At 47.1% G+C, this 27150-nt stretch overlaps 4 protein-coding genes across 6 annotated transcripts; 1 reads left to right on the top strand and 3 right to left on the bottom strand.

The window, feature by feature from the left end:
* Positions 1 to 118: 118 nt before the first annotated feature.
* Positions 119 to 1585, bottom strand: LOC121596074 (COP9 signalosome complex subunit 6). Its single transcript, XM_041920687.1, has 4 exons — positions 985 to 1585; positions 747 to 898; positions 323 to 679; positions 119 to 259 (listed from the first exon to the last, which is right to left on the bottom strand). The coding sequence occupies exons 1-4, from the start codon at positions 1433 to 1435 to the stop codon at positions 119 to 121; spliced, it is 1101 nt and encodes a 366-aa protein (XP_041776621.1). The 5' UTR covers positions 1436 to 1585.
* A 4738-nt stretch (positions 1586 to 6323) lies between these two features.
* On the bottom strand, positions 6324 to 10207 carry LOC121597455. Its single transcript, XM_041923221.1, has 3 exons — positions 9246 to 10207; positions 8448 to 9074; positions 6324 to 8187 (listed from the first exon to the last, which is right to left on the bottom strand). Exons 2-3 carry the CDS (start codon positions 8936 to 8938, stop codon positions 6705 to 6707), a joined length of 1974 nt encoding a protein of 657 aa, XP_041779155.1. The 5' UTR covers positions 8939 to 9074; positions 9246 to 10207; the 3' UTR covers positions 6324 to 6704.
* Positions 10208 to 17389: 7182 nt separating this feature from the next.
* On the bottom strand, positions 17390 to 19103 carry LOC121597747. Its single transcript, XM_041923779.1, has one exon. It carries the CDS (start codon positions 19009 to 19011, stop codon positions 17719 to 17721), a length of 1293 nt encoding a protein of 430 aa, XP_041779713.1. The 5' UTR covers positions 19012 to 19103; the 3' UTR covers positions 17390 to 17718.
* A 4795-nt stretch (positions 19104 to 23898) lies between these two features.
* LOC121597535 (smad nuclear-interacting protein 1) lies at positions 23899 to 25908 on the top strand. 3 transcript variants are annotated; one of them, XM_041923358.1, is made up of 4 exons: positions 23899 to 24159; positions 24271 to 24495; positions 24566 to 24717; positions 24793 to 25908. In XM_041923358.1, the coding sequence occupies exons 2-4, from the start codon at positions 24392 to 24394 to the stop codon at positions 25683 to 25685; spliced, it is 1149 nt and encodes a 382-aa protein (XP_041779292.1). In that variant the 5' UTR covers positions 23899 to 24159; positions 24271 to 24391; the 3' UTR covers positions 25686 to 25908. The 3 variants fall into 3 exon arrangements, with proteins under 3 accessions (XP_041779292.1, XP_041779293.1, XP_041779291.1); XM_041923359.1 differs by having other exon boundaries at positions 23899 to 24195; positions 24327 to 24495; XM_041923357.1 differs by having other exon boundaries at positions 23899 to 24195.
* Positions 25909 to 27150: the final 1242 nt, after the last annotated feature.

The following is a 27150-nucleotide window of genomic DNA, read 5'->3' as shown; positions in this document are numbered from 1 at the left end:
GGTGGGTTTGGCGAAGATGGACAAGGGACGACGTGAGATGATTGTAGTAAAATGAAGGAAGTGGCAAAAGAACAGGAATAAAAGAAACGTACTAAAAGTGAGCAAAGCAAAGCCGTTTTTAGAAGAAAATGCCTCGCAAGCGTCGTCCCATCGCTTGACGGTCGTAGAGAACGTTAAACTTATTTACCAGCTGATTCATATCGTTCGCCACCTTCGTTAGTGCTCCGAGGTACGTGATGAGTCCGACATCGTTCGATTGCTGCAAAAGGAGAATGTTAAACGATTGATAAACTACACCAAAAAGGCATCTTTTTACACTAACCGTGTAGAACTCCTCCTTAAACGATGGGTTCTGTACGATCGGTAGACGGCGGCTGAGCGAGTAGGCCATGCGAAGGATCTCCTGGTTCGGTTTCAGCTGATCGTTCTCGACCGCCTTAATGTACGCCAGTATGATCTTTACGCGCGAGTTTAACATCTTTATCGCATTGTACTGGGCGAGCAGATGCTCGGCTACGGTCGAGTTGGCATCGGTGTCGTTGTTGGACATACGGGCCACATGGTCCACGCCGATGCGTTCCGCTTCCTCCGTCGCGAGTGTGTACACCAGGGGGACGAACAGCATCATCGCCTGGCCCTGCACGATGTCAATCACGGACTCGTACAGTGAGATTGGCAGCTGAAAAAAAGCGCTCAAATACATTAGACGATTGTTCCCTTTCCTTGTACTTTTAGACTTTTCTTACGTTCATGTTACGGTTCAGTGGGTCCAGCAGCAACATCAACGGACACTCATTGATTTCGCATATTTGCTTGTGGATGTTGATGTGTTTCTCCGACGGCACAGTGTCGGTTGTGTACCATCCAAGAAAGTCGAGATCACTAAACACTTGCTTATCTGTGTGAACAAAATCGGTAAAAGAAGATTAATTTAAGCATTTCAACATTAAAACAAACGCTTCCTTCGCATTCCCCTCCACTTACATTGCTCCTCCTTCACTTGATAATAATCCATAGCTATGACCACCGCATCGTTCACGATGTCGTACTTGAGCTCGAACGAATTCATCACCTCGATATTGCGGCCCTTCTGCTTGCCGATCAGGGCACCGAAAATCAGCGGCCTGCTGCTCTTCTGCGCCCGATTGCGCGTCCAGTGGTCGGCAATGTTCATGATGACGAGCGGATGTAGCGAACAGGTCACGGACGGGATCGTCGCACTGCTGGCCATCACATTTCTGCCCTCAGGCTGCACAGGCACCGGCTTTCCGCTGGACCCGCTGGCCACTTCCATATCGGAGACGGCCGGCGGTGATGCCGCTTTCGAGGTGGATGCGGTCGGTGGCATCGCTGCAGAAGCTGAAGTCGATGTACTCGCGGTGGCCGAGGCGCTCTCGTTATCGATGTCCATCTTTTCCTCCGTCGGTTGGCTCATGGTGGGGCCGGACTTACTTTCTTTCGATTGATTATTGTTTTTTCTTCAATTATTGTGTACTTTGTTTCGAAGTAACGAGGGCAATTTGATGGCCGATCCGTTTGACGATGTTTGCCCGAATGCGTGAAAAAGTGACAATGTTTTGATACCGTCGCGTTGACATTGGACGCAGCACCGAAGAGGACCAAGGTTCATAGAGGTTGACAGTTGATGAATTTAATAAATTTGAAATATTTCTAAACATTTAGATTAATATTAGAAGTACTCAAATTCTTTATTTTGAACTGTAAAAAGGATTTTTTGTTATGTTGGAATTTAAAATTTAGAACTTTTTTGCACAAGGTTCATGCATGTGCAAGGATATCAAACGTAAACAAACGAAAGGCACAGTGCAACTAGTATAACCTCACTTTTACTTGCGGAAGTGAAATTGCGGGAGAGTAATCTCAATTTACAATTAGCAGATGTCGCGAAGAACGCTATGAAAAGGAAAAATGCCGTAAACTCGCGGGTTGGTGCAAAATTTCCATTCCCCAAAGTACTTAATGAACACTCGTGGCAATTCCGAGAAACGAGACACATTTGTTTGTGCCGGAACTGTTAATCCTTTCTCGGCATTCTTGCACCGTAGTACCCCGACACAGCAAACAAAAGAACGGTCTCCGTTTGCTAACGCATGCCACCTTTCGGCTCGTTGCATTTGCCCGGCGATTAATCCGGACGAATGATAAATGGTGGAGTAGTCGCAGAAAGCACAAGTGTAAACAAACGAGCCCCGATCCTGTGTCTGTGTGCAGCGATCCGCGATCCGATTTCAGACCGTGAATGTGAGCAAAAAAAAATCGCTTCTTTCGATGATCCGAAAGGTGCATCGTTGACGCGAGTGAGTGCGCCATTCTTTGCCCGCCATTCAAGGGTAAGTACTGTTTATTCCGAACCGTAATCCCTCTGTCCACAAAAGAATCATCCTGTGTCCCTTTTGTTAGCCGTGTCCCCGGGGGTGTGGATGCACGAAGAAATGTTTGATCCTGCAATCCCCGGGTCTGGAAGGAAGAGAAGCATCTGTGGAGGATGTTGCATTTCGATGACAACAAATGCATGGTTGTGGTGCATATACACATCAACACATGAAGCTGGTGATATTTCACGGATTATTATCATCGTCGTTTATGGACAGCCTGTTTTTAATCATCGCCGGGCGTAGGAGATGATTTCCCCGGTTTGCGGCGTGCGAGAGAGGGAAGGGTGCCGTCCGGGTGCAAATCCACCGGGGTGGTGTTAGTTTGGTCGCCATGTGCGGGAATGACAAATTGCTTTTCGTGGTCGATTTCGGTCGATTTTGTTTGGTAACGAGGCCGCCGAGGGTTGTTTGTTTTCCCTCCTTCGAATGGTGGCAAACAAGTGGTTCAAACGGTGCTCAAAATAGGGAGAGAGAGAGAGAGAGAGAGGGGAGAGCGATAGGAAGGTGTAGGGGGAAGGGCGCAAGAGGTACCGTTTATTGCGGTTTAAGCCGGTGACCGTATTTGAGGCTTCTAATCGAAATGGTGTGGGATGTGGTGCTGGCTATATTAAAAAGGATTAAACTGCAATATGTTAACCTATTTACGCCCATTTAGAGAGAGGTTTGATCGCTTTTTTCCTACTGCTTTTGCGGGGAGGAAAGCGATTGGAGTGAGGGAACGGTAAGTCAATTGATGTGGCAAGTGGCAAATAGGACCACTGGCTTTATTATTGAATTGGAGGGGTGTTTTGGTACGGATAAGGGAGGGAGCGACGATTAGAACGGGGAGGGCATTTAAATGACCGAGGCAGGATATCATTTGTCATCGACAGTAACAGGCTGGCTTGCAGGCAAACAGCCCCGATGGTAAATTAAATGTTTATATTAACACTTTAAAGTCACTGAAACGAGTTAGGGGAGCAATTTTATCGAATTTAAACAAATATTTCTGAATCATCGATTTTTCCGAATTATACGATTCCTCGGTGTGCTCTGGGACACGGTTATGCCCAAAGCAGAATAATCAAATCTGCCGTACATAAGAACGGTCCGCAAAAGAATTGAAGGTCCGAAGAGTTCATTGCATTTTATTGCTTCCATTCGGCTCTTCACTTGCTCACTTTGCGGTTAAAAATAGTACGCAACCAGCTATTCTATTGCGTATGCTGCCCATGATTCACATGCTAAAACTCCGGTGGAAGACATCAAAGATGTCAGTCAAATCGGCAGGAGTCTTTAAGGATTAAGAAAGGGACAGCAGAACAAAGGACAAAGACTCGGTTTCTCGTCTCATGTCTCTGGCTGCGCCCTACGTGTAATCCGTAACCGGCAATACGCAACGCAGAAGAGCGCATGAAAGCAAGCGTGGTGTAAAGGAAAAATATTTTGATCTGCAGCGGACCGTTTAATTGAAGTGTAATTTAAATAACAATTAAAGTTTACATCCTCTCGCCCTGCCTACGCCCTGAGGATGAAAGGCAATGGAGAGAATGAGAGAGAAAAACTGACCGATTCATATCCTGCTGAGCCGGATGGGTTTCGATGGTTGTGAGATTTGCTGGATGCTTCCTCTTAATCCGTCGTCATACATTTTTTCATGGCCTTTATGCCGGTCCAAGCTCGCTTAATCCATCAACTCCATGTTGATGACGAATGGTGGATTCGTCACTAATAACGATTAACATTGCACCGTACCGATCTGTCGGTGTCGTCGTACCGATTGAAAGAGCAGCGGGGAAGCATTCCTTGATGATTTGATTGTTCGCAGCGGGGCGCATTTACATGTTCGATTTATGCAATAATCTTCGTCCGCGGTTTAGTCTTTACCCACCCTCCCCTCGGTATGTCTTCAATTCAATCTGTTCTTTCGACGCTATCGTTTGACCATGGTTCGAATTTTTCTTCGTAAATCAACCCAAAAGAGTAGAAATAAAGCGAATCGAAGGATTGTGGTTGTGCTGACCGACCGGACCAGGCATACTGAGATCACAAAGGAAGCAGGACGGTTTTTCTCATCTCCCCCAGTCACACAGTAGGCCTTGTTCGTCTGTTGCGGGGTGGCTTTATCAAAATGGGTTCGTCGAGTGAAAGTAATGACGTTTTGGTCGAGGAGCTAAACCGACAGCTGGGTGAAGCGTTCGGCACTTCCGGCGGTGTATGTATCAACATTAAGGCACTGCACAAGCTGCTGACCAGCTTGATCGATCTGCACATCCGCTATGGAGCCGAAAAGCAGCAGAGTAAATTTAATGCTTCCAGCAGCGCTACCGCTGGAACCGCTGGGGGAAATAATTCGGACAAAGTGACACCTTCTGAAACACCTTCAAAGGCAGCGTCCCAACAGCCTGAAGAGACAACAAAGGTGAGCGAAGTTCCTGCTCCAGAGCAGATAGAGCTTCCACCGATTGCTAGCGAAGAAGCATTGCCACCGGATGTGAATGATGTGACGCCAGCGGTCAGTTCCAAACCTTCCTCGTTGGCGGATGTACTCACGCAACGGAGCTCCGATTTGTTGGTAAATTCAACAACATCATCTTCGGATAAATCGGACGACACTATGCCCACTGGACCAACATCTCCAAGTACTCCGAGCCGTCCCACGGCCTCCCGAGGACTAAAAAGCTCCTCAAGCTCGGTCCCAAAGCTACAGGCGCCAACAGTGGAGGACAAAACTCCGGCCCAAGATAACTCCACCCAAACGGCGATCGAGTTCGGCTCGATTCTCGAAGGCTGCAAAGACCACCTGGAAACTGTCAAGGAGGAAATACTCGCCCTCAAAGCCCGCTGCCAATCGCAGCACGAAGATACGCTCAAGCTTGCCGGAGCACTCGACAATCTGGTGTACCGTGTCGGGAGTCAGGAACCAAAGGTAGAAAAGCTAGAAACCGACAACCACTGTCTGGGTATGCTAATCTCCGACTACGAAGTTAACTTCAAAGCGATTGAGAAACATCTCGAGCGGCACGACGTGAAGGTGCAGGAGATAGAGCGTACATTCCAGCGCATGGACAAGGAGCGCGACGGTCTGCGGGCGGACCTGCGGTCGTTGAACGAGCAGACGAACTATCTCGCCACCGTCAAGGCGGACAAGCTGGACGTGCAGACCGAGCTGGATCGTCGCGCCCTGGTGACGGACATGCAGCAGCGCGTCCCGTACGCCGCGTACAACGAGACGGCGCGCGATCTTACCCGTACCATCACGCAGCTGCGCGAAGAGCTGCACGATCTGGATCAGAACCTGCGAACGGTGCAGTACGAGCTGGTGAAGGGGCTAGCATCGAAGGCTGGCTCGCAGGACGTGTCGCAGATACGCAAGCAGCTGACGGGCGTACTATCCCGCTGGCAGAAGCTGGAAAGGGAACAGCAAGCGACGGTAGCGATCCTGGGCGGTGATTCTTCCTCGGCCGGGGTAGCGGCCGGCGGAAGGGGCAGCGATGCTAGCAAATGTTTGGCCTGCGGCATTCAGACCACCCTCGAAGGCAGTCATCCGTTGGTGACGAACAGCTTTGTCCCCGTGAACCGGATCCGGCTCGGCGGAGCGGTGCGCAATGCGGGTGGATCCCATACGAAGTGTGTGCCGCCGGAGAAGGTGTTCCGTACTGGGAGCTTGGGAGTGGTGAAAAAGACACCGTAGGATGAGATGCGAGGTGATTGGAAGCTATGAGCGGAAGGGGGAGTAGGGAGCAGAAATTGATGCAAATTGATGAGTAAGTTTCAAATTAACCACCCAACCGAGAGGGGAGGAATATGTATTTTTTTACTGTAAAGAATCAGACACAACAAGTCGCAACATTTTTGAAATTCAGATTCAGATTTGTTTCTTTATAGATCATCTCTAGAGCATTTCGCGGGGAAGGAGGAGGTGTGGTACCGAAAGGACTAAAATCGTGTTATAATTATTTACAAACGTGTTCGACTATTTGGCGACCTTCCTGATTCCTTGTGTAGGATGGCTTGGCATTCTAAAAATTATCTATTAGCAGCAGCGTACACAGAACCAAAAAATATCGAACAAACAACCGACGGCACGTCCTACAACCGAGATAGTTACGTCGTCCGCCACAGCTATTTACATAAACACTCTTACAGACACACACTCACATGTACACACACACATACACACATATTTATACACGGATGAAGCACCGGGAATTGGAGGAGTGGGACATTTTCTTTGGCTTTGGCTTTGTCTCCGGTAACGCGGTCTCGGAACTTGTAGGTAGTTTTGGTAGGTAGTCATCGTCGTCGCCCAATCGGTTTTACATTCATTCATCCATCCTCCACGCTGCAGCCGATGAGGTTCTCTATGCTAAAGCCCTTCGTGTTGCCGTACTTTCGCTTGCGGGAAGCGAACGACGATTCGGTTCCATCAAACAGCTTCGTCGTCTCACCATACCCTGGGCTAGCGCCGGCGTCTGTTGGATGTGTTCCGTTGGCCGAGGGAACAACTCTCCCGTGGAGTGGCTGTTCTCCCGCACCAGCCACCAGACCGGACGGTTGCAGCTCGGTGTAGAAGTGTGTGTGATGATGTTGCCGCCGCTCCTTGCCGGACTGTGGTTGTGATTCTTCCAGAGAACCACCGACGCTGCTGCTGCCGCTACTACTGCTACCCTTCTCGGACTGTTCGTCTTCTTCGATGTAGTAATCGTCCGAGTCGCGCGCCATCCGGGAAGGGCTACAGTGGGGGGAGTAATCACCGGACGGTTCGATCGTGGGCGACGGATGTGCTGCCGGCACAGGAGGTTGTGGTGGTGGTGGTGGTGGCAGAGGAGAAGGAGAAGAAGTAGAGTTTGGTGGGGCTTCCATTGGCGTTGATTTGCGCCCGTTCAGAAGCAGCTCGTGGTAAGCGAGCGTACCGGAAGCGCCACGCTCTGCCGGCGATTTGTAGTCGTCCTCACTTTCCACATCGATCCGATCGTCGCTGGATAGGTCGAGATCGGCCGAGATCGGTTCGTCCTCTGCACCGTAGTCACCGCTTCGATCGGCGTGAGGATCGGCTGGATCACCGATACGAGATGAACTAATACCCGCAAGCTTGTGCCCTCCGTACGGGTACGACATACCTTCGCGCATCAATCCCCCATTGCACGGATGCACCATCCCGCCGAGACTGGCCGGATGAGGTCCATCTTCGTACAGATCGATCAGTGGACCACCACCACCAGCTCCGCCACTGCTACTCCCGCTCTGTCCCTGATGGTAGCCGTGGAAAAACTTGTTCATTGCACTCGAAATCTTCAGACTATCCACGTTTCGCTGCAGAAAGTCACTGTTCTCCATCATCGCCACGTTCAGATCATCGATCTTGACCGTCCCAAACAGGTTCAGTTTGCTATCGAGCAGGAAATCACCCGCCCGGCCCGGTCCCAGTGCTGCTCCCAGTGGTCCACCATCACCGCCAAACCCTCCGACCGAAGCGGACGCAGCAGCAGCAGCTGCCGCCGCGTGCGCCGGTGCGAACTGATGCATCGGAATCACGGGCACCGGTTTGCGTATCCAGAACGGTGCGAACGGCGCAAACACGCCCGGGAAAGCCATGCTTTGGGCGAGGGTGGTGCGTTTGTAGCGCTTCCGACGTCGCAGAAAGCTCCCATTGTCGAACATGTCCTCGGCCAGCGGATCCAGCGTCCAGAAGTTGCCCTTGCCCGGGTTGCCCGGTTCGCGCGGGATCTTGATGAAGCAATCGTTCAGGCTGAGATTGTGCCGGATGGAGTTCTGCCAGGCGGGGAACTTTTCTTTGTAGTAGGGAAACCTGTGCGCGGATGGGAAAAGAAGGGAAAGGTAATGATGATGGGGTCACAACAAAGTCACTGTTATAATTTAGTCGGACCAGTCTTTTAAAAAAAAGTTTGCTCGTACATAGGGAAGTCGGGAAACGATCCAGGTCCTACTATGACAGCGCTGCTGTGTTTAGTCATTAGACCACTGAGTGGCTCCCGAATGAAGGCGACATAACTGATACCTATTCGGACACTAAACACATCAATCACCACATATCTCACTGCCACTTACCGTGTCATAATAAACTCGCATATTCCACTGAGCGTTAGCTTCTTCTGGGGCGACTGCAAGATAGCCATCGTGATCAGGGCGATGTAGGAGTACGGTGGCTTCACTAGACTTTGCGATCGATGGCTGCCGGATTTGCCACCACCACCCGACGTTGCACCTTCTCCCGCTTCGGTGCCATTGTCCGAATCGGGCTGCTGCTGCTGTTGGGGCTTCTGTCCACTGGACGGTGTTCCATTGTCGGAGCTGGAAGTACTGCGCGACCGGTTGCGGCTTGCACCACTGGACCGTTGTCCCGACGGTGCCTGCTGATGCTGGTTATGATGATGGCTCTGGTGCGACTGCATGCTCTGCAGATGTTGATGGGCATGGTAGTGCTGCTGTGAGTGGGTCGATGATTCGTTCAAAGAGGCGTTATGCGTAGGTGAGACGCTCATCGAGAGCAATCCCGACGGCCGGAGATCGAGAGGAGATGTCATAACCGGATGCATCATTTTCTGCCTTCTCGAATGGGAACTTATTTTCAAAGGTAATTTAAATCTACACTTGATAGAATCACTTCATTTTCTTTGCACACTGGTTAGGTCTTATGATGTTACACTTGGCCATTTAACTAGTACTGAGTGATCACTGTTTAACGGAAGAAAACAACTCATTGCCACATACTTCACAGTTTATGCCTATGAAATTCACTTGCCTTTACTATCCTTTGGCACAATACAAATATTCTTATTTATGTGAAACTTCACTGCTGAATGCTTCACTGTATCACCTTTTTATCGTACGAAAATAGTAACTCACCACCAAGTAGTAAATTTCACCAGAATGTCCCTGATGTAAAACGTCCTCACGAGTCCTCACGAGCGAACGACACAACACACACCGAACGGCTCTTCCAACACACCAAGCCGGACGACCTGTGTGTGACCGGCACCGACGAAGGCAAGAATGAAAATGTTATTTTAACTTTGTGGAAAATTGTGAAAATTTTGCACGCGCTACACTTCCGTTCGGTTTCCTTCCCCGGCTGCCCGCTGCCGCTGCGTGTGTGTTTTCCACCAGCGAGCGCGTCCTTTAGGTACCGCTTCTTCCACCCATACATGTATCGCACTCACTCATCTCCGTCTCGTTCCGATTGATGCCAATAACGCGCCGTTCGGCCCCCGGTCCCTTCCGAAACCCGAAACCGACCGGGCCGGGTCGCCGTGGAATGGGTCGTTGGATGGGCGGAGAAATGAAAATCCCTGTGTGCTGCTTTTCCACCGCCGTCTTTGCCGCCGCCCCCCGGTCGGCAAGGAAAATGGCGCCGCTTGCTCTGCTGCTGCGTTGTGTTTTCCCTTTGTGCGTAAGCGTTTGCGTTACGCTCCTTTCTCACTCTTGCGCACGGACCACTCACGCGCACACACACACACATAGACGCGCGTATATTTCGTGGAAAATGGCCGTGGGTAGTAAAAACCCCGCGAGCGCGAGCCTGGCGCTATCGGTGAAGGAAAGGTGAATTCAACTCTCTAGTGTACGGTTTTGCGTCAGCAGCTGAGGCTAGTTTGGGTGGGATAAAATAATCAGGTTTCCTTTTTGTGTGTTAAGTGTGTGTTCTTTTTCCTGTAGCAGGGTAGCCCCTCTTCGCCCTACTGGTGTACATCTTCAGCAAGTTAACTTTTATTCGGTAGACTATTTTTTAAATTTAAAAATCCTGTTCACTATCGTCACTATCTTACGAAAGAATACGTCTCGAAAAAAGGACACAGAGCCTCTGGTCGCCCAACACACACACGGAGCAAAGCGGGTAAGCAAGAAAGTAATTTTTACTAGCAACCGGCGCCATAGTTCCCATTTGCTTCCCTTCTACCACCACTACATCACCCTCATTTCGACCGCTAAAGCCAAAGGAAGGAAGAAAAAAGTTGTACAAACTGTGTTCCTTTGCAAGTAAAACATTTATTTTAGCAAAACCACGCCACGCACACCGTACGGATGAAAGTGAGAGCGATATACATACGGGATTGGTGTGTGTGTGTGAGTGTGTTGGTAGTGTGTATAAACGTAAGAGTGTGTGTGCGTGTTGGGTAGCTTTAACGATATGGGTGTGTCCTTGCGATGGATTTTTCCAATGGAAAGAGAGAGCAAGCCATGTTTGTGATGGTGTGAAAGAGATGACTCGATGTCGCTCGAAAGTATATAACCATCTTTAGCGTCAGCCTTGCTTGTGTACATTTTCATCCTTTTGGATGTAAGTGTGTGTGTGTGTGTGTGTGTGTGTGTGTGTGTGTGTGTGTGTGTGTGTGTGTGTGTGTGTGTGTGTGTGTGTAGGAGCCTAAAGGATCATTTTTCCGCCCTCCCTTCTCCATACGCATGGCTTATTACACGCGGGGAGAGCTTTAGATTTCGAAGTCTCTACAAAACATGGTGCACCCCGTACACAAACGGGGATAGCGGTTCTGCCTTCTTGTGTGTCCTTGCGCAAGGCACTCCCCCCCCCTCACCCATCCGCCGCATGGTTTTCCTGTTGTTGAGTTGATAGGAAAAGGATGTAAGAAGCCACTCTGACGGCCCTCTTTGGACTGTCGCTGTTTCACGGACGATGAAAGAACAATCTTGCGCTACTGTCGAGCCGAGAGTGGAGAGGAATTGGCATCGTCAAGAGCGCGGAAGGTGGTGGTGGTGGGTGGTTTGCGGGGGGTTGGGGGGGATGGAAGTAATTCAATTTGACGACATGTGATAATTTGTATGCTGGAAGCTGAAAATGAAAAACACAAGCTCTCTGCTGGTTGCGGGTCGGACTGGGAAGGAACCATCGTTGGCCATCGTGACGCACCGAGTGTGCTAGTTTTGTGTCTGTGCTGGGGGAGGGGGGGGGGGGGCTACTGTTGGTGTGATGTTGGCTGAAAATGGCTATTTGAACTTGCACAGGATGTGTAAAGGTGTGTAGAAGTATTTCGTTCATGCTTCTTGTGAAGTATTACAAATGCGAAATTAGATTAATAACAACTGAATCAACTGTAAGCGTTTTTGGGCGAATTTTTCATTTTTAGCTAATAGAGATGTAACATAACATGACATGACAAACAATCTTACATAGCTTACATGGAATACACGAGCGGCAAAAGATTCTTGAGAAACCGCTTCGGCATAAACAATTATTGCCGACGGCATTGCTATATCTGTATGTTGTAACATCCCTAGGTTTTTATCGCACATTGAGATACAGAACATATAACAAAAAAAGGCTTTTTTATATTCATGAACATTCAACGCATGTTTATTGCACAGTTATTTCAAAATTTACTATGAAGTATATACAATCGTTGCCGCTAAATTTTGTCTCTAAGACATCAATTTTTGACTGTGAGTCAATCGCTTTATTTACAAAACTAAAAGTAGTTTCTGAAACTGTATGTTCTAAAATAATTGAAATTAAATTGAGTAGTGAATAATTTCATTGATCGAATTTAAAATACAACAATTGTTATGCCAATTTTGAATGCAATGTAATGGAATGAAAACAAAAATTGGCATGTATTTTCCGGTGTAAACAAAGGCTTTAGGAATTATGATATTTCATTATTCAAAAAACAATCAAATCACACGGGTTTTTGTATTGTTTATGTGATTTGTAATTATAATTGCCAAAAATCGGCTCAAAAACCTTGTAAAATTATCATGATTCCTACAAGAATAAAAAAATGATGACTTACAGACAAAAATAGGTGCGTTCGAGTAAAAAAATGATGCGCACTGTCCAAAATCTAAGGCATCAGCCTTAGAATCAACATAAAGTGGCTACGACAGTAATGTTATATCATCATACCATATATCATATCCAAGTTCAACAGTACGGAATCTTCTGCAAGTCTTATCCTAAGAGTTCTTACTTACTCGAAGTTTTCAATTATAGCTGCATACAATTATTTCTAACTGTTTCATACGGTTCCGTGGTACAGTCGTCAACTCGCACGGCTGAACAACATGCCCGTCATGGGTTTACGCTCAGAATGGGCCATGGACTATGTACGTAGGACTTATTGGAATAAGCAACGTATCAGAGTTGCATAGTTTTTTTTTTATATATAAAATAGTAGGCTTGTTATACCTTGTTAAAATGTTCATTCCAATTTAATAAACGTTAAACACTACACGTATCATCAATATGACTGACTACAGTCTAAACTCACTGGTTGAACTTCGATTCCCTGCCAACTATTGAACATGTGCTTTTTAGTTAACACGTTTTACCATACAAAACATTTCTAAAATTTTTCTCGGCAGGCCATGAGATTTTTGTAAAATTTTCAAAAACCGGTTTTCCCATACAAAAGCATGCTTTTTAACTGAACTGTCAGCCAACGATAGTTCAGCGTGTTCAACTAAAAAGCATGCCGAGTAAAAAGCGTTCAACTATTGAATTCTGACTGTATTCTGCTATGGGTAATCAATAAGTCACTGAAAGCCAAGTCTCACTATTAGTACAGGCAGGGCAGGGCAGGGGATCATGAATTTACGTTAGTAATTGTCAATGTTTGCTATTGTCATCAAATCGTATGTCATGGCAATAGGGTTGTTCTCGTGATTAGGGCTGACTTGACTAGCAAGGACAAAACAAGCTTAATTGTAGTAAGACGACAAACCAAGACATTGAGTTATAAATAACAAATTTTAAACGGATTTTAGGACTGCAAGTTCCCATACTGCATCAACATTGAAGCGCATCACATATTCAATAAAGTCTTATGGCACTTTTGTCTTACACGAGACACTTTTCTGCTTCATTTTTTTGTTGTGCGACAGAGTGGCCTTATTTCCTGCACACAAAAATCCTTCCATCGTTATCCATTGTGTCCTGTATCAAAAAAGAAGAAACATGCGCGCCCACACGCGCGCCACTCAATCTTAGCCTCGGACAAGTAAAATGGCAATAAACAGTGTTAGCTCGTCGGACAGTGACGGTGGCCCCCCGGAGGGGAGATGTTCACCGTTTCCCGAAACGCTGAGATTCCGTAACCAATAAAAGCACGCGCCTACTTGATGTGCATGTCTTGAGCATCATTCATTAGTTTTCCTGGGGAGAGGGGACAGTTGGGTCCTCGGGATGGCGCAGGGCATTGAAGGTGAGTGAGAGTCAGCCCTTCCTACCTGCCGAAAGTCAAGTCGGACATGATTGAATTGTTATGAAGAATCAACTCAATTGAGCGTCCCTGCCCGTCAGTATGGAAAGGATGAAAGGAGGAATGTGTTGTGTAATTGTTCAATACCAAAATGGCTGCAATGTGGGTGGGGGTGGTGGGGGGAAGCTATATCCGACACAAACGTCCTTTTGTTGCCGCTGGGGCCTCCGAAAAGAGGGACAAATCTTCGCACTGCCCTTGGTGTACTGTTGCTATGGAGGCCAAGTGTTTCTCGCTTGCAAGGATGGCTTTTGTTTCGTCCCTGGTTTTGGTGGGCTGTACGAAAGGTGGAAGAAGAAAAAGGCGAGTTTGGGGCAGTGAAGTAGATGAGTCGCTTTGAAGGAAATGTAGGAAAATAACAAAAAAGGGCTACGAACGATTGGTACTCGAATTGGGACGACGGAACACAGACATTGATTGTTGCTGTTGCTTGGATGATTAAACAACTGCGTACGGTCGAGCGTAAAAACAATAGAAACAGGCACTACTTGCTGCTCTGGCCCCCTGTTCTCCATCTTAAATGTTGTTAGAGATACTTCAATCACAACATGAAAGGGCTTTACAAGGTAATTAATTTTGATGCCTTTTTATGTGCCCTTTCCCAGAGGGACAAATGTAGCAACATGCAAACATTCTCGCATCGCCACGATCAATAAAATAGTTACCAATTGTACATGATGAGTCCAATGCAAACTCAGCCCGCCCCCCAACCCTCCCTACCCCTCATTAAAAAAAGGGTCCGCTAAAGGTCCCTGACCGCTACACCGCGAACGAGTTGCGAACCTGAGAGGCCCTGATCGCTCCCCCGGGCTGTGTACGCACGGTAAATAACAAAACATTGTAAGACGATAAAAGGACATCGCTGGCTGGCGTTTGGAATGTTGCCTTCCCCCCGCTCCACTCTTTTGTTCCACACCCTTCGAACGTTTCTCTCTCTCTCTCTGTCTCCCTCTCTCTCGTAAGCCTACAGAACAATATGATTCAGTGCACGGATTATGATTTTGTCACATAATATCTTGAGGCTATTTGCTTGTGCTTGAGAACGCACACACACTCCATGGGACGGAGCAATTCCAATTCCCATGGACGTTTCTGAATCGGAACGGTGGTGAAACCACTCGAGGCAAAGATGATGATGATGTTGATGTTGATCCGATCCTTTCTGCAAATAGTAGTAGTTCGTTGTTGGCTGTTGGGCGTGCGCGTCATCCCCGGGAATCGGATCAACTTTTATTGGCTAACAGTAACAAAAGGGCAAAAAGGGAGCGAAATGGAAGTATGACTCTTGGGTTGAAATGAGTTTGTATGTGATGATGAGTTGATTATGAGAGTTTGTTGTTTTGTACTGTAAATCAAAGCCCGATTGGGCGGGAGTTTTGGGACGACGCTCGTGACTTTACTGAAGAAGAGAAGCAAACAAAACATACCTCTAACTACGCAAGATTTTTCCATTTGCGTTGCAAATAAAACAGAGAAGTAACGAGACAAACAGGGCATTTTTAAGGTCATGATGGCATTAAAATCATACCTATTGGCTGGTTAATGGGATTTGAAAAGCAAACGCGAAATTTAAACATCATGATCCTCTCACAATTGGTGCAAACTCACTTAAAAGTGTGTGAAACCTTGCCGACTATATTTGACAATTGTTTGATAAACTTTACTGCCATTGAAAGGTCATCCGTGCTTGAATTTTGCAATCGATCAGATGCTTTTGCTTTGGTGCTGTGGGGAAAAACAGTACTTTTTTGTTGCGATAGTTGACATTCCCCCCCCCCCCCACTCGGCGGTGTTGTTGGTGCGCCGGGACAGGTTCTGAGAATGATTGCAGCTGTTCATACCCGCGTTTGCACATCCGTTGCATCCGCATCAGCAATTCTGAATGAGCACTGGGGCATATCAGGGACAGGGTTGAGGGCGGCAGCGGCGTCAGTGGTGATGACAGTGACAAGCAAAACTGTTTATCGACACGATAAACGAATTTACAGAGTTTACATATTTAAAACACATTTACACCATTGCAGGCATTTGTGTGCACAGTGTGTAGCAGTTGTTGTCCAGGGAGAGAGGGATGCAGAGAATTTGTGCTCGTTGGGAATCGGTTTTGTTTTACACTGTCCGGTTTTTGGTGTATTTTTTTTACTCGAAATCTATTTGATTTGTTTATTTTTAGAGGTTTTATTAATTTTACACGTTTTTTTTAACTAAAAAGGGTCGAGGGAGGTATCTAAATGGTAAATATAGACAATTTGCCAAGCAGATTGCATAGCTGTAGGCGTTAATTGTGTTATTGAAGCAGTAGCGCCAGGATGTATGCAACTCGTTTGTCAAATTTGTTCTCTTTTATTGAATATTTCGATTGGTGTGCTTTACGGAACTTTTACGCCATAAATTGATGTTCAATCGCTTTTTATATTTTACACTCCATTTGCCATCGTTCAACCATTCCCTTACGTCACGCTTCGCAATTACTTCCCCTGCGAGGCAGCTTTCCGAGAGTTAATAAATTCCGTGCGCTTTCTATCCAAACACCTGAAAGCGCCGCGGAATGTGTTCGTGATGCGTAACCAAATCCGAACCGCAAGCGATGCGGTGCGCTGGTATTCGCAACAACGCGAACGCTTGGGAACCGTTTACGGTGCGGTGCGGCGTGGCGCATTGCTTTTCAGGGAATAGAAGAAAAAAAGAGCCTCCTCTCAAACGGTTGGTAACGATTGCAAAAGTTCCATCAGGCACACTCCGCTCCGTCTTCTTCACCGCATCGCGACGCGAACAAACAAGTTATTGGTTTTCCAAGCAAAACCAACTGACACTCGGGTGTGTACGGTCCGATTGCGATTCATCGATGGTGGCCGGAGGATGTGATGCGCTTGGGCAATATTGGAAAATGTTCGCGTGATCGGCTTCCATGACGGGCGGCTGGAGATGGGGTGATAGGTACTTCAAAATGGACGCAAAGGATATGCAAAAGCGATTCCTTCCGAGTACTGTTTGGTGCCAGCAGTGCCCTACTATATATCGCACAGTAATAGCTCTAGAGAGCAAGAGAGCGAAAGAGGATGAGACTCCCCAGAAGGACGATGGACGTGGCGGATCCGGTCGCTTCGATGAACGGTTAGAGCTTCGGTTTGTGCCGGAATTTGATTCCGTTTCTAATCCGAGCATTTTCATTCCTCAAACACACCAAAAAGGGTAGACAGGGAGAGACAGCAGAGAGAGAGAGAGGCGTTGTGTGTTGGTGTATTGGCACACAAATCGAATCGAACTTTATATTACGCCCGGCGGGTGTTAGTATACCGAACTCTCCGGGTGGTGCGGTACGGCGGATGCTTCGGGCGGAAGCTGCGGAAGTAGCAACTCGATTCAAGTTTCGAGCTTCTATTACTGTTGATACAAACAACATCAATATTAACAGAAGCCACAGCATATTGCTGCGACGATGATTCGCCGATTTGAGCCGTGTACGGATCAATCGGCAAAAGGATTTCGAGCAAGCTTTTGGAACATGCTGAGGTTTACAGTGCTGTGTGGGAAAGGATTTCCGGAAGTTACTGAACAGAATACATACTAAATAGGCAAATAATGTATTATTAAGGCTCTTTGGCATTATCTAATTGCATACCTTAAGGCGTATGGTGCATATGCGCCTTCAGGTATGCAATCTGCATTACAAAATCCGTATAATTCTCCATTTTGTAAAAGAAAATATGAAGCAATTGTAATAATGAATACAAATTCATATTTGTATGTTTTGCTTTGAATTTTGAATGTTTTGTGAATTTTATTAATAACGCTTGCATGCATCAACACTTACATCGCACACTGTTAAACGAGAAGCCTGGTACACATCGAGAGCGCGTATCGCCCGTCCCGGAATGATGATAGATTCTCGGTCCGTACGTCTTGCATTCATGAAAATCGGCACAATCCCTATCGATTGTGCCATTCCGACAGCAATCAAATTCAGTTCCCGCCCCGATGAGTTCGATGTTTCGTTATTTATTCACCTCGAGCGCGGGTTACTTTGGAAAGTAATTTGAAATTTCCGTTCAACTCACCGATTCGTGGAACTGGTGCTGATTAGTTTCTACTCATTTCGATTGAAGCAATTAGTGGACGGTGGCCGATGGTGGCTCAGTGGGTTCGGGCGAGAGCGGTTTGCAGATACCGAACTTGAGCGTTACATGCCCGATAAAGGGCACAGGGGCTTGGGCGGGACAGGGGTTCGGTGGTGAAGGTGGTTGGATGTCCCTTGCATCGGTACCGATGTTTTCCTGTGCCTTTACCCGGAAAGGACACGCCAGCGGATGTATTAGAAAGCCATCGTTTTTGACGAACCGTCCAGGGGCATAAGTAGACACTTCCTGTCGATCTTCTTTAATATCCTCACTTTCGGATGGTTCCAGTGCTTGTGTCTCTTCCTGGCTTGATGTTTCCTCTTCCGACCCATCCACAATGGACAGGATCAACTTTTCCAGATCGAACACGAGCGAAACGCGCCGTATACCTTCGCGTGTGTAAAACGGAACGATCGTTCGCTCTCCCGCTGGCAGATGGTCCAGGGTGGAAAAATGCATCCACGGAAAGTCGCAGTACATTTCCATCGCACGACCACTACCGGTGTGGATCAGCCGCACGGCAAACCCATCGTCGGCCGCGTTGTTGAGGCTGTAAATCCCCCGCACACCGTCCGCCCCTTCCAGCCCCTCGTTACGGGCCTTGTACAGACTCAGGCCGAGATGTTGCGCGATACGAAGATCGGTGAAATTTTCGCCTGCCGCACGTAGATTGCGCCTCTCGTCGACGTACGAGTCAGCGTTCAGTTGCAACACGTGCTCGAATGTTCCGGCCGCTCCAGCATCATGTCCGGCCAGATTGAACAGCAACCGATGGGCCAACCGGTACAGTCCGCCACTAGTGCAGCAGGTTTGGTACTGAATGCGCACCACATTCGCAGCCTCCACACAGATGGTGACCGTGGCGAACGTGCTGCGATGATGCGTCGTCGGGGATTTGTGCACCAAGCTTAGATGGAGCCGCGTTTCGTCTACGAACGAGTGCCACACACGGTTAAGATCGACCGTACGGCAGCCGGCCGCGTTCTGGCGCAGCCCGTTCCTCGTCAGCATTGGCCAGCCCTGCTCGAAGTGTGCGGCACAGGCGAGGGTCGGATCGAGCTGCAGGTACTCGTCGAGACTGTCGGCGGCCAGCAGCACGTTGGCGCTGCTGCTCCAGCTGCGGTCCGGTGCGCACAGTTCGATGATGGCCGCGTCCAGGTTCAGCACACACAGCTTCAGTCCGGCCGCCGTTTGCCAGGTAAACTTTTGCACCAACACACGATGGCCCTGCTCGTCCGTCAGGGTACCGAAATCTTCTACCGTAAGTCGTACAGGGGATGACATGTTTCGACGTACAATGATTTAGAATTTGGATACAGACTGGAGAACGATGCCAGGGGGCCAGGTGGGTTCTGCAATCGGTTTTTTTTGCAGCGCGGTAGATGTACGTGAACCGGGAAGTGAATTTGACAGAAACGTGTGTGTGTGTGTGATTTTGTGCGCAATGGATTGCTTACTTTGATGATGTTGATTGTTACGCGAAACAAACGTATGGAAAGAATAAGAAGGCCATGAGCGCCAAAAGGAAGGTTGCGTTTTTGCTTGATTGCCGTAAACGCCTAGTACTATGCAATCTGCAGTACACTATCGTGCTGATAGCGTAAAATAAAAAAAATATATTCCTCAAGGTAAGCCCACTCCCTCAAGCTTTACCAACGTTCCTGTTCCAATCAAATCACAACAAACAAGATTTGTTCCGCCAGAAAAGGGGATTTTAATTTGTTAACTGTTTTGCTTTCCACCGACCAAAACGGAAAAGCAAACACCGCCGATGCGACGGAGCACCATTGTTTGCTGATAGTTTTTCCTTCGCCCAGCGCTTTGATGTTCGGCAAGTGTTGTTTGCTCGCCAACGCCCTTCCGTGCCGTGATTCTCAGTCTCCGCGCTCGATGGGCCTCACTCTTGGGCGCATCATCATCATCATGTGGGCATTGTACAAACACGGCGCCTAGTAGATGTAATTTCGGCGACTTTGTGCGAAACCCCCGGCGCAAGGAATGTAATAAAAATCATTCACACCATCTCGTCGTCTCGGTAGTGCGCACTGCGAGCGTGTTTTCCACCACGTGGCAAAGTCAATCGTAGCGTATCGGCCCCCTCTTTCAGCACCCTGCGTGCGCCCACGTGCCGATGCTTGAGATAATGTTTTGCCCAAACAGCGAGGGATCGGAGGGAACGTAGCGACGAGAGCGCGCCAAAACCAAATTTACACCAAAAAGGGAAATATTGCGCTACATTCTCACGGCACCGACATGATGACAGGATGGATATATTTGATTTGATCGCTTTTTTATGTTGGTACCATTCCAAAACCGGCGTGCGTGTGCAGGTGTGTAACGCTCAAGTGCTTGTTATTTGTGCAAAACCTACCAATTTGACGTAAATTGCCACAATATTTCGTCCGGAGTGTTGTGTGTGTGCCAGGAGTCGCCGACGTCGACCGGAAATATTGGGTGTGAAAATAAACATATCATTTCACGCAACGGTTGGTGCGCGTGGCACGTGGCGGCACTCGGCACTCGGCGCTGTTTTAGCTGGCCGTGAAGGATATTTGTGTTTCTTGTCACTCTCTCGGGGTAACTGTGGTTTTCCGAAGGATGTTTGCTGTTGCCCCTTTCGAAGGATATTTTATTATTAAATTTTTGCTCCGCACCAGACTCGCACCAAGCAGAAGGGTATCACACAGTGCAGGTGGTAAATGAAAGGTTAGATGAAACGAGTGTGAGCGATAGGACAAATTAAACCCAACAGCTCGCTAACTGGCACTCGGGTGGTGGTGGGTTTCTCTACACTCAGCGGGGTAGAAGAGGGTGACAACTTCAAAAAATCAGGACCACGTGGTAGTGACCGCGCGAAGAGGTTCGGGCATTAATCGCCTAATTCCTCGGACAACCTGCTGTGCGCGCGCGTTTCAAGCCAACGGGTGGTGGTGGCAGTGGTTCAGTAGCAGCAGTCCACGGGACACTTTCCCTTGAAGTAATAGCACGCGGTTTCAATGACGAGGTAAACGCGAGAGTAATTAAATCATTTCTAAATCTCGCCCCCTCTTGAAATGGAAACAGAGCGAAGGCTCCGTTGGGTTGTTTGTCACAAATCGAATTTATCGTAACGGGATCGTTTATAAATCGCACTTAATTAAATAACTATTTGAGTGTGTAAGAAACGGTTACGGCCTTAAATAATATGCCACCCAAAAGGGCTCAGATGCTTTTATTTTCATGCTCAGCTGTCGTTATGCTATTTTATTTCCCTTCTCCTCTGTACCGTTTAGTGCTTAGAGACGATGATGCTAAATGTCTCAATATCATCAACCAGCGGGAGAGAGGTTCGATTCCATTCGTTCGAGCACCACTTGAGCACTGACAGACAAGGAATATATAATAAAAACAGCATCAGGGACCTGCACTGCGTTTAGAAAATCATCAAATAAAGGAAGGTCTGTACACGGTGGCGATATGATTCGCATTGGTTTGAATTTGATTTGCGCATGAAAAACTCGAACGTCCCTTGTTTCGATTGTGGCGGAAAACGATGAGTGGAGATTTGTATTTATCCCTGGCTCCCCCCGGTGGCTAGCCCGCGTGTTAGAGCGCATGCCATTCCGGGATGGTTGCCTTTAGGGAGCGGTGGCCAAGCGAGGAAGTGGTGGCCGTGGAAGGACGCACTCAATCAAACGCAGCCGATCGACGGTGGTGCGTTCCTGCGTCACAACCTGCGCTTTGCCCTAAACGGGTTGGTGGCAGAAGTGGCGTGGAAGTGGTGTCTGATTTGAATAAATTTCTACCACTCTTCACAACTGGCGGTGATAATACCGTACCATATACCATCTGCAGTACTCTGTACTGTGTGTGTGGTGCACAAATATACAAATAACCGATACGCTAGTGGCAGTGGTTTGGAGTTTCTTCTAAAAAGGGAGCCAGAATTTAGCAATACCCATTTGGGGGTGCGTTTCGGATGAAAAAGGATATACAGGCAGTGACACACAGACGTATCTTTGTGTGTTGCGCATTCGGTAAATTTAGGTTTGATTTGCTGCACGCCTCTCGATCAGTGGGATGGGCTGATGTGCAGGTTTTTTGATGCGTCCGCCGCGGAACGCAGGGAATCGATATCGGATTTGTCTAAATTGAATAGAAACTAATAGTGGGGATGCTAACACTCGGGACCGGCGAGACTCGGTTTTGCTGCTGCTTATTTGCTCAAGCTGGGATGCAATTTCGGAACGGAAAAAGTTATTCGAATCGATGGGAGGAATGAGAGTAAGGGTCGAGACAATGAAGATTAGAGCGTTGAAACGAAACCAATATATACTAACCGTGCAATGAGTGAGGAGGGACTCTATTGGTTTATCAGAGCTTTTGTCAAATACTACTCCGTGTCGGTTTGGACGTATTTAGTGCTGGATGAGTGTGTGCTCTGGAAGCTTGATAATTAAACTGTGAAAGGAATCGGCCTGGAGGCGATTGATTTGTATTGGTATTGGTGAATGTAGGATGAAATTGATGGCAAACGATTGAACCTAAATGGACAATTCTATTCGAATTTATTTCAACTTTCATATGTTAATACGGATTTGTTAAATCTGAGAATAAGATTTGGATGCATTCTGCGGCTTTCTCTCAAATAGTCAAATTTCATCATTATCCTGATTTATTTTAATTGCTAATTAATTAGACCCAAAGATCTCCTTTTATCATGTAATAATTAAAATAGCATAATTGAAGATCAGAATTGTCGAATTAAATTAATTGACTGAACATTTGTCATTAGTTGTCTGTCTGTTTACTACGATTACTAGAGCGTAGCCTAATATTTCGTATGATCGTATGGCCTACTATTAAGTATGGTCGAAGTAACAGGAAAGCATAGACTTATACGTAAATGTATTACTTTCTTTTTTTCCTTTTATCAGTACATTTGTCTGAGGATTATAATCCACAGTATTAACTTTTCGCTTCGATGGTGTTTGAGATCAACCGCGAATCTTAATCCACGTACCGCTTCCCCTTTAACCTCTCCGCCGGTGCTAATGGATGCGTGTAAGCTTACGCAACCAAACAAAATCACTGTCCTTACCTTGTAACAAGAAAACCGTTAGCTTGTTTTTCACTTCAGCCAATCATTACAAACCAAGTGTCAAAGCGACCGTATCAAATTTGTGTTTTCATTTATTTTTGGTTTCAGTCTCACCCACGACACTTACCGACTTGTGGCCCTTTTTGTTTTGGTGCAAAACGTTTTCCCTACCTTTTCCAGCCTGGTGCGCGAACCCTTATCGCCCACTTGGACAACAATCAGCAGCAACAATGACACCAGTCGGCAACCGTGTACCGGGGTATTTTTCATCCCGTTTCTCAAAAGCAGCGAGGCAAATTTGTTCCGCTCGATTTCGGCTGTGCTCGGTACCATGGGGCTTTTGATTCTTTTCTCGATTCGACAGTTGATTGTTGCTTATATTCCCCGGAACAGCCTCGATATGGTAGGGAAGTCCCTACAATAGGCACAGCACGCACACACACACACCCTCGTTACCTACCCACTCTGCGTGTTATCCCTGCACTGTCAGTGGGGTAGAATAAAAGCGATAATCCTATCCTACTTAAAAACGCACCAAGACCAGTTTAATGCGTATGTACGTGGAGAGGAAGGAACGATCTTTCATTCATTGCAGTCGTCCTTGCGGATGGAATTCGGCTTGCGTCTGTGGTGTTGTTTGTGGAGCGAAAAGAGAAGAAGCGCAGAGTTTTTTTTATTGAAGTTTTGATCCTCTTCAGCAGCTACCGGCATAAAAAGGGATGGATTGGTTGAGTTCGGTTTAACAAAAATGTAGTCATTTCGTTCACCAAGATATCAAACTATTGCTTCATCCCTTATTTTAATATGTTTTTAAATTTTCTTGTATAAACATGTAAACATTTGTTATTTTGTGCTCGTCAATTGTTGATGGTTTTTAGACAAAATATATGTGATTTATTGTATCATCCTATCTATCCTGTCAATCGTTTCGTTCTTGTTTGTCCTAGAAATAAATATTGGATATTCCAATGCAACGTCTCAATCTAATTGTTTGAAGCTGCCTGATGTGTCGCGCTTGTTTCTACTCGACACAGCGCCGCCACAGCGCCCGTGCAAATCAGCTGTCAGTTTTGACAGCTCGCATGGCTTTGAAGCCGTGTGTCAAGTAGCCCAGAACAGAATAACATAAACAATGCCGCTGAGGCTGCGTATCCTTTTTTTAAGGAATTAATCGGTTTATTTAACTGTGTTTTGCGTTGAATTTCGTTTAGCAAATTCTGCACTTCGAAAAGGAAAGTGTGTGCCGTGTGGTTGCCAATGAAGTGAAGGAAATATATTGCCAAATTTAGCAACAAAATCAAAACAATTCAGGTGCTCCAAGACAGGGAAAACTAGAACAGAATAACAACTCGGTACGGTCGCTTCGTAGCTTTTCCAAACTGTGCTAGGTTGTATTACTTAATCTTTAAAGTATTTTGGGGGTTTGGAATAACAAAGTCGTTCAATTTTCTCAAAATTTGAAGCATTTGATTGCGCCCCTGCACACAAACAATTCGTCGTTCCGGCCGGGAATGTAAAGACGCTTTTCGAAAGCGAAAGTAAAAACCTAATTTGTGAGGCCAAGGACACAAGGAGCAGCTCACAATGAGCAGGAAAGTAAAATCGTCCGGTTATTCCAAAACAAATGACGACAGTAGCGATGAGCTTCCGTACAAGGATCATAAAAACCGCAACCGCTCAAAGCACAAGTAAGTTGCTACGCTGCATGTTTATGTTGTTTGTTTGTGTGTTGTTAAATATTGTATGTTTTATGCTCAGACACCGTTCGGATTCCGCGGAACGCACCTATGACGATTACGCTGAGTCCGGTCGTGAGAAATCATCCCGTGATCGGTCCAGATGGGAGGAGAAGAAAAGTTATCACAGAGATAACAACAGAGACCGGGAACAGACGACTTCGAAATATCAAGGTAACGCTGTAAAAACAACCACTTTACAATGCGGTCATTGAGGGAGTGAGATTTTACAATTTATTTTTGATCCAGATGATAGAAGAGAAGACCAGAATCGCTCCCGGCAGTCTGATCGACCCGGATCCAGCCAACAACAGTATCGACGAGACGCACAGCCAAGCGGATCCCGTGACAGTCAGGGTGGACGTGACAACTATCGCAGACGTAGCCGCAGCCCCTTCAAACCGCCCAACGATAGGAGACCGCCGTCCGCACCGAACCAAGACCGCCGGGACCGGCCCAAAATGGGTAGAGCGAACATAAAGGAGGAAAAAAACAAGAGCGACGGTGAAGGCAACGACCTACAGTGGGGCAAGCGACGCGATGATGTAAAGCAGGAACAGCCGGATGAAGATGCTCCTCCGGTGGAAAAACAAAAGCCCGACTTTGGTCTGTCGGGCAAGCTGACGGAAGAAACGAACAAGGTAAATGGTGTCGTTATTGCTTATTCGGAACCGCCCGGTGCCCGCAAACCGAAGCGTCGCTGGCGCCTGTATCCGTTCAAGGGCGAGCAGGCCCTGCCGACGCTGTACATTCACCGGCAGAGTTGCTACTTGATTGGGCGCGATCGAAAGGTGTGCGATTTGCCCGTTGACCATCCGTCCTGCTCGAAGCAGCATGCCGTGTTGCAGTACCGGCTGGTACCGTACGAACGGGTCGACGGGACGAAAAGTCAACGCGTCCGGCCGTACATAATAGATCTCGACTCATCGAACGGTACGTTTGTGAATAATAAGAAAATTGACCCAAAACGCTATTACGAGCTGCACGAGAAGGATGTGCTCAAGTTTGCGTTCAGCTCGCGCGAGTATGTGCTGCTGCACGAGAACAGCAAGGAGGATAATGAGGAGGACGAGGGACTAGATGCGTCACCGGCGGGGAAGGACCGTCCGGCTGGAGTGTCGGTGAAGGAGGAGGAAAAGTAATATTGTGTTACTTTTTGTTACCCGTTACTGCTGTGCGGCAGTGCATATCGGTGTTGCTGTGCCGAACGTGACACTTGTTTTAGGCAATGAGGAAGGAAAAGAAACGTTTTGATTTGTGTAAAATACTCTTCAGTTTAGCACAAATGCTTCACAACTATGGTAACATTTAGTTGTAAAAGAAACTGAAAAATAGGTAAAAACTGAATAAAATGCATAAACTACACGCTTCGCAGCGAATGTTTAATTTTCACACGTAAGCGTAAAGAAAAACCATAAAATGTTATAGAGCAGTATATCCTTCTTTCTTCCTTTCCTTCGCTTGCCTCACAACCACACAACCACAGGAGCTGCTTAGCACATGTAGGGAGATGAATTGTTTTTTTTTTTGGTATTGCCATTGCCCTTGCTGTGTGTGTGTGTTATTCTCTCCACTTCACAGCCGAACAATGACGGTAGTTAAAAAGTGCACTTGAAAAATTTGCGCCCCACAAACACGCACACACACAAAGCGGAACAAGGCAAACGGGCGAATCCGCAGGATTAGGGATTGTGTCGTGCAAAACGGGGGGAAAACGAGAGCGGCAAGGCACAGAAAAAAAGGTAGAGCCAGAGCGTCCGACCGACCTCCTGGTGCTGGTGTGCCCAACCGCATGAAACCACCGTTCCACCGGAAGCTTTGCCTACGCTTGAATAATGTTTCCCTTTTTTATTTTATGCACCCACCACACAAAGCTACTAGCTTCGGTGTCGCTTCAGTGTCTCGGTTTCCTATTTTTCCTCTCTCTGCACGCTTGTGTGTGTGTGTGTGTGCGTATTTTCATCACTTCCAGCTTCATCACGGGCAGAAAAAGAGAGAGAGAGAGAGGCTTTATGGCGAAAGTATAACAGTTGGTTTAGGAGGCATTAATGGACCACATTTCGGGATCGATGCGGGATGCTGCCGCTGCTGCAGCGTGGCTGTTGAGTTTTGAGATCTCGATTCGTTTGAGTTATTTCAATTATGCACCACTCGTCGTTCAGTCGGTTCGGTTATTTTCCCCGCGTCTTGTCAAGTGCACAGCAACACATGGGAGAAGAACCGTGCGGTTGGGTGGGGAATTTATTTTGCAATTGATGCTACGGAATTATACGTGTGTGTGTGTCGGTTTGCCAAACTGTGGTGGCATTATGCATGATGATTGCTACCGATTCAGTCTCGGCCGGTGTATTATTTGCTTAAGCGATACTTGCAGGGGCAACACTTAAGAACAAAAGATATTTTTCCGTAGATTGTTCTGTTCAAGCACACAAGCAAAGCAAGCAAAAAAGGACAGCGAAATCCGCTTCCAGCAGGACAGGTGTTTAAGGGTACAGTTGCCGAGCAAAAAAAAAATGGAAAAGAATAACGCTCAAAATTGCTCTTTTCGGCGGAGGGGGTGGTATGAATAAATGGCGACAAATTGTACGAAAACAAAATATCGACCAT

This window comes from Anopheles merus, chromosome 3R, assembly GCF_017562075.2.
Source record: "Anopheles merus strain MAF chromosome 3R, AmerM5.1, whole genome shotgun sequence".
NCBI lineage: Eukaryota > Metazoa > Arthropoda > Insecta > Diptera > Culicidae > Anopheles > Anopheles merus.
Note: the sequence above shows the minus strand (reverse complement) of the source record. Positions and strands in the feature narration are given on the sequence as shown.

Coding starts and splice junctions, on each gene's coding strand:
- LOC121597747 (XM_041923779.1), bottom strand. CDS start 19,011: ATGTCATCCCCTGTACGACTTACGGTAGAAGATTTCGGTACCCTGACG.
- LOC121596074 (XM_041920687.1), bottom strand. CDS start 1,435: ATGAGCCAACCGACGGAGGAAAAGATGGACATCGATAACGAGAGCGCC. Junction 899..984: donor TCAAGTGAAGGAGGAGCAAT/GTAAGTGGAGGG, acceptor TTGTTCACACAG/ATAAGCAAGTGTTTAGTGAT. Junction 260..322: donor TTAAGGAGGAGTTCTACACG/GTTAGTGTAAAA, acceptor CTCCTTTTGCAG/CAATCGAACGATGTCGGACT.
- LOC121597535 (XM_041923358.1), top strand. CDS start 24,392: ATGAGCAGGAAAGTAAAATCGTCCGGTTATTCCAAAACAAATGACGAC. Junction 24,496..24,565: donor CGCAACCGCTCAAAGCACAA/GTAAGTTGCTAC, acceptor TTTTATGCTCAG/ACACCGTTCGGATTCCGCGG. Junction 24,718..24,792: donor GACGACTTCGAAATATCAAG/GTAACGCTGTAA, acceptor TTTTTGATCCAG/ATGATAGAAGAGAAGACCAG.
- LOC121597455 (XM_041923221.1), bottom strand. CDS start 8,938: ATGATGCATCCGGTTATGACATCTCCTCTCGATCTCCGGCCGTCGGGA. Junction 8,188..8,447: donor TGCGAGTTTATTATGACACG/GTAAGTGGCAGT, acceptor ATCCGCGCACAG/GTTTCCCTACTACAAAGAAA.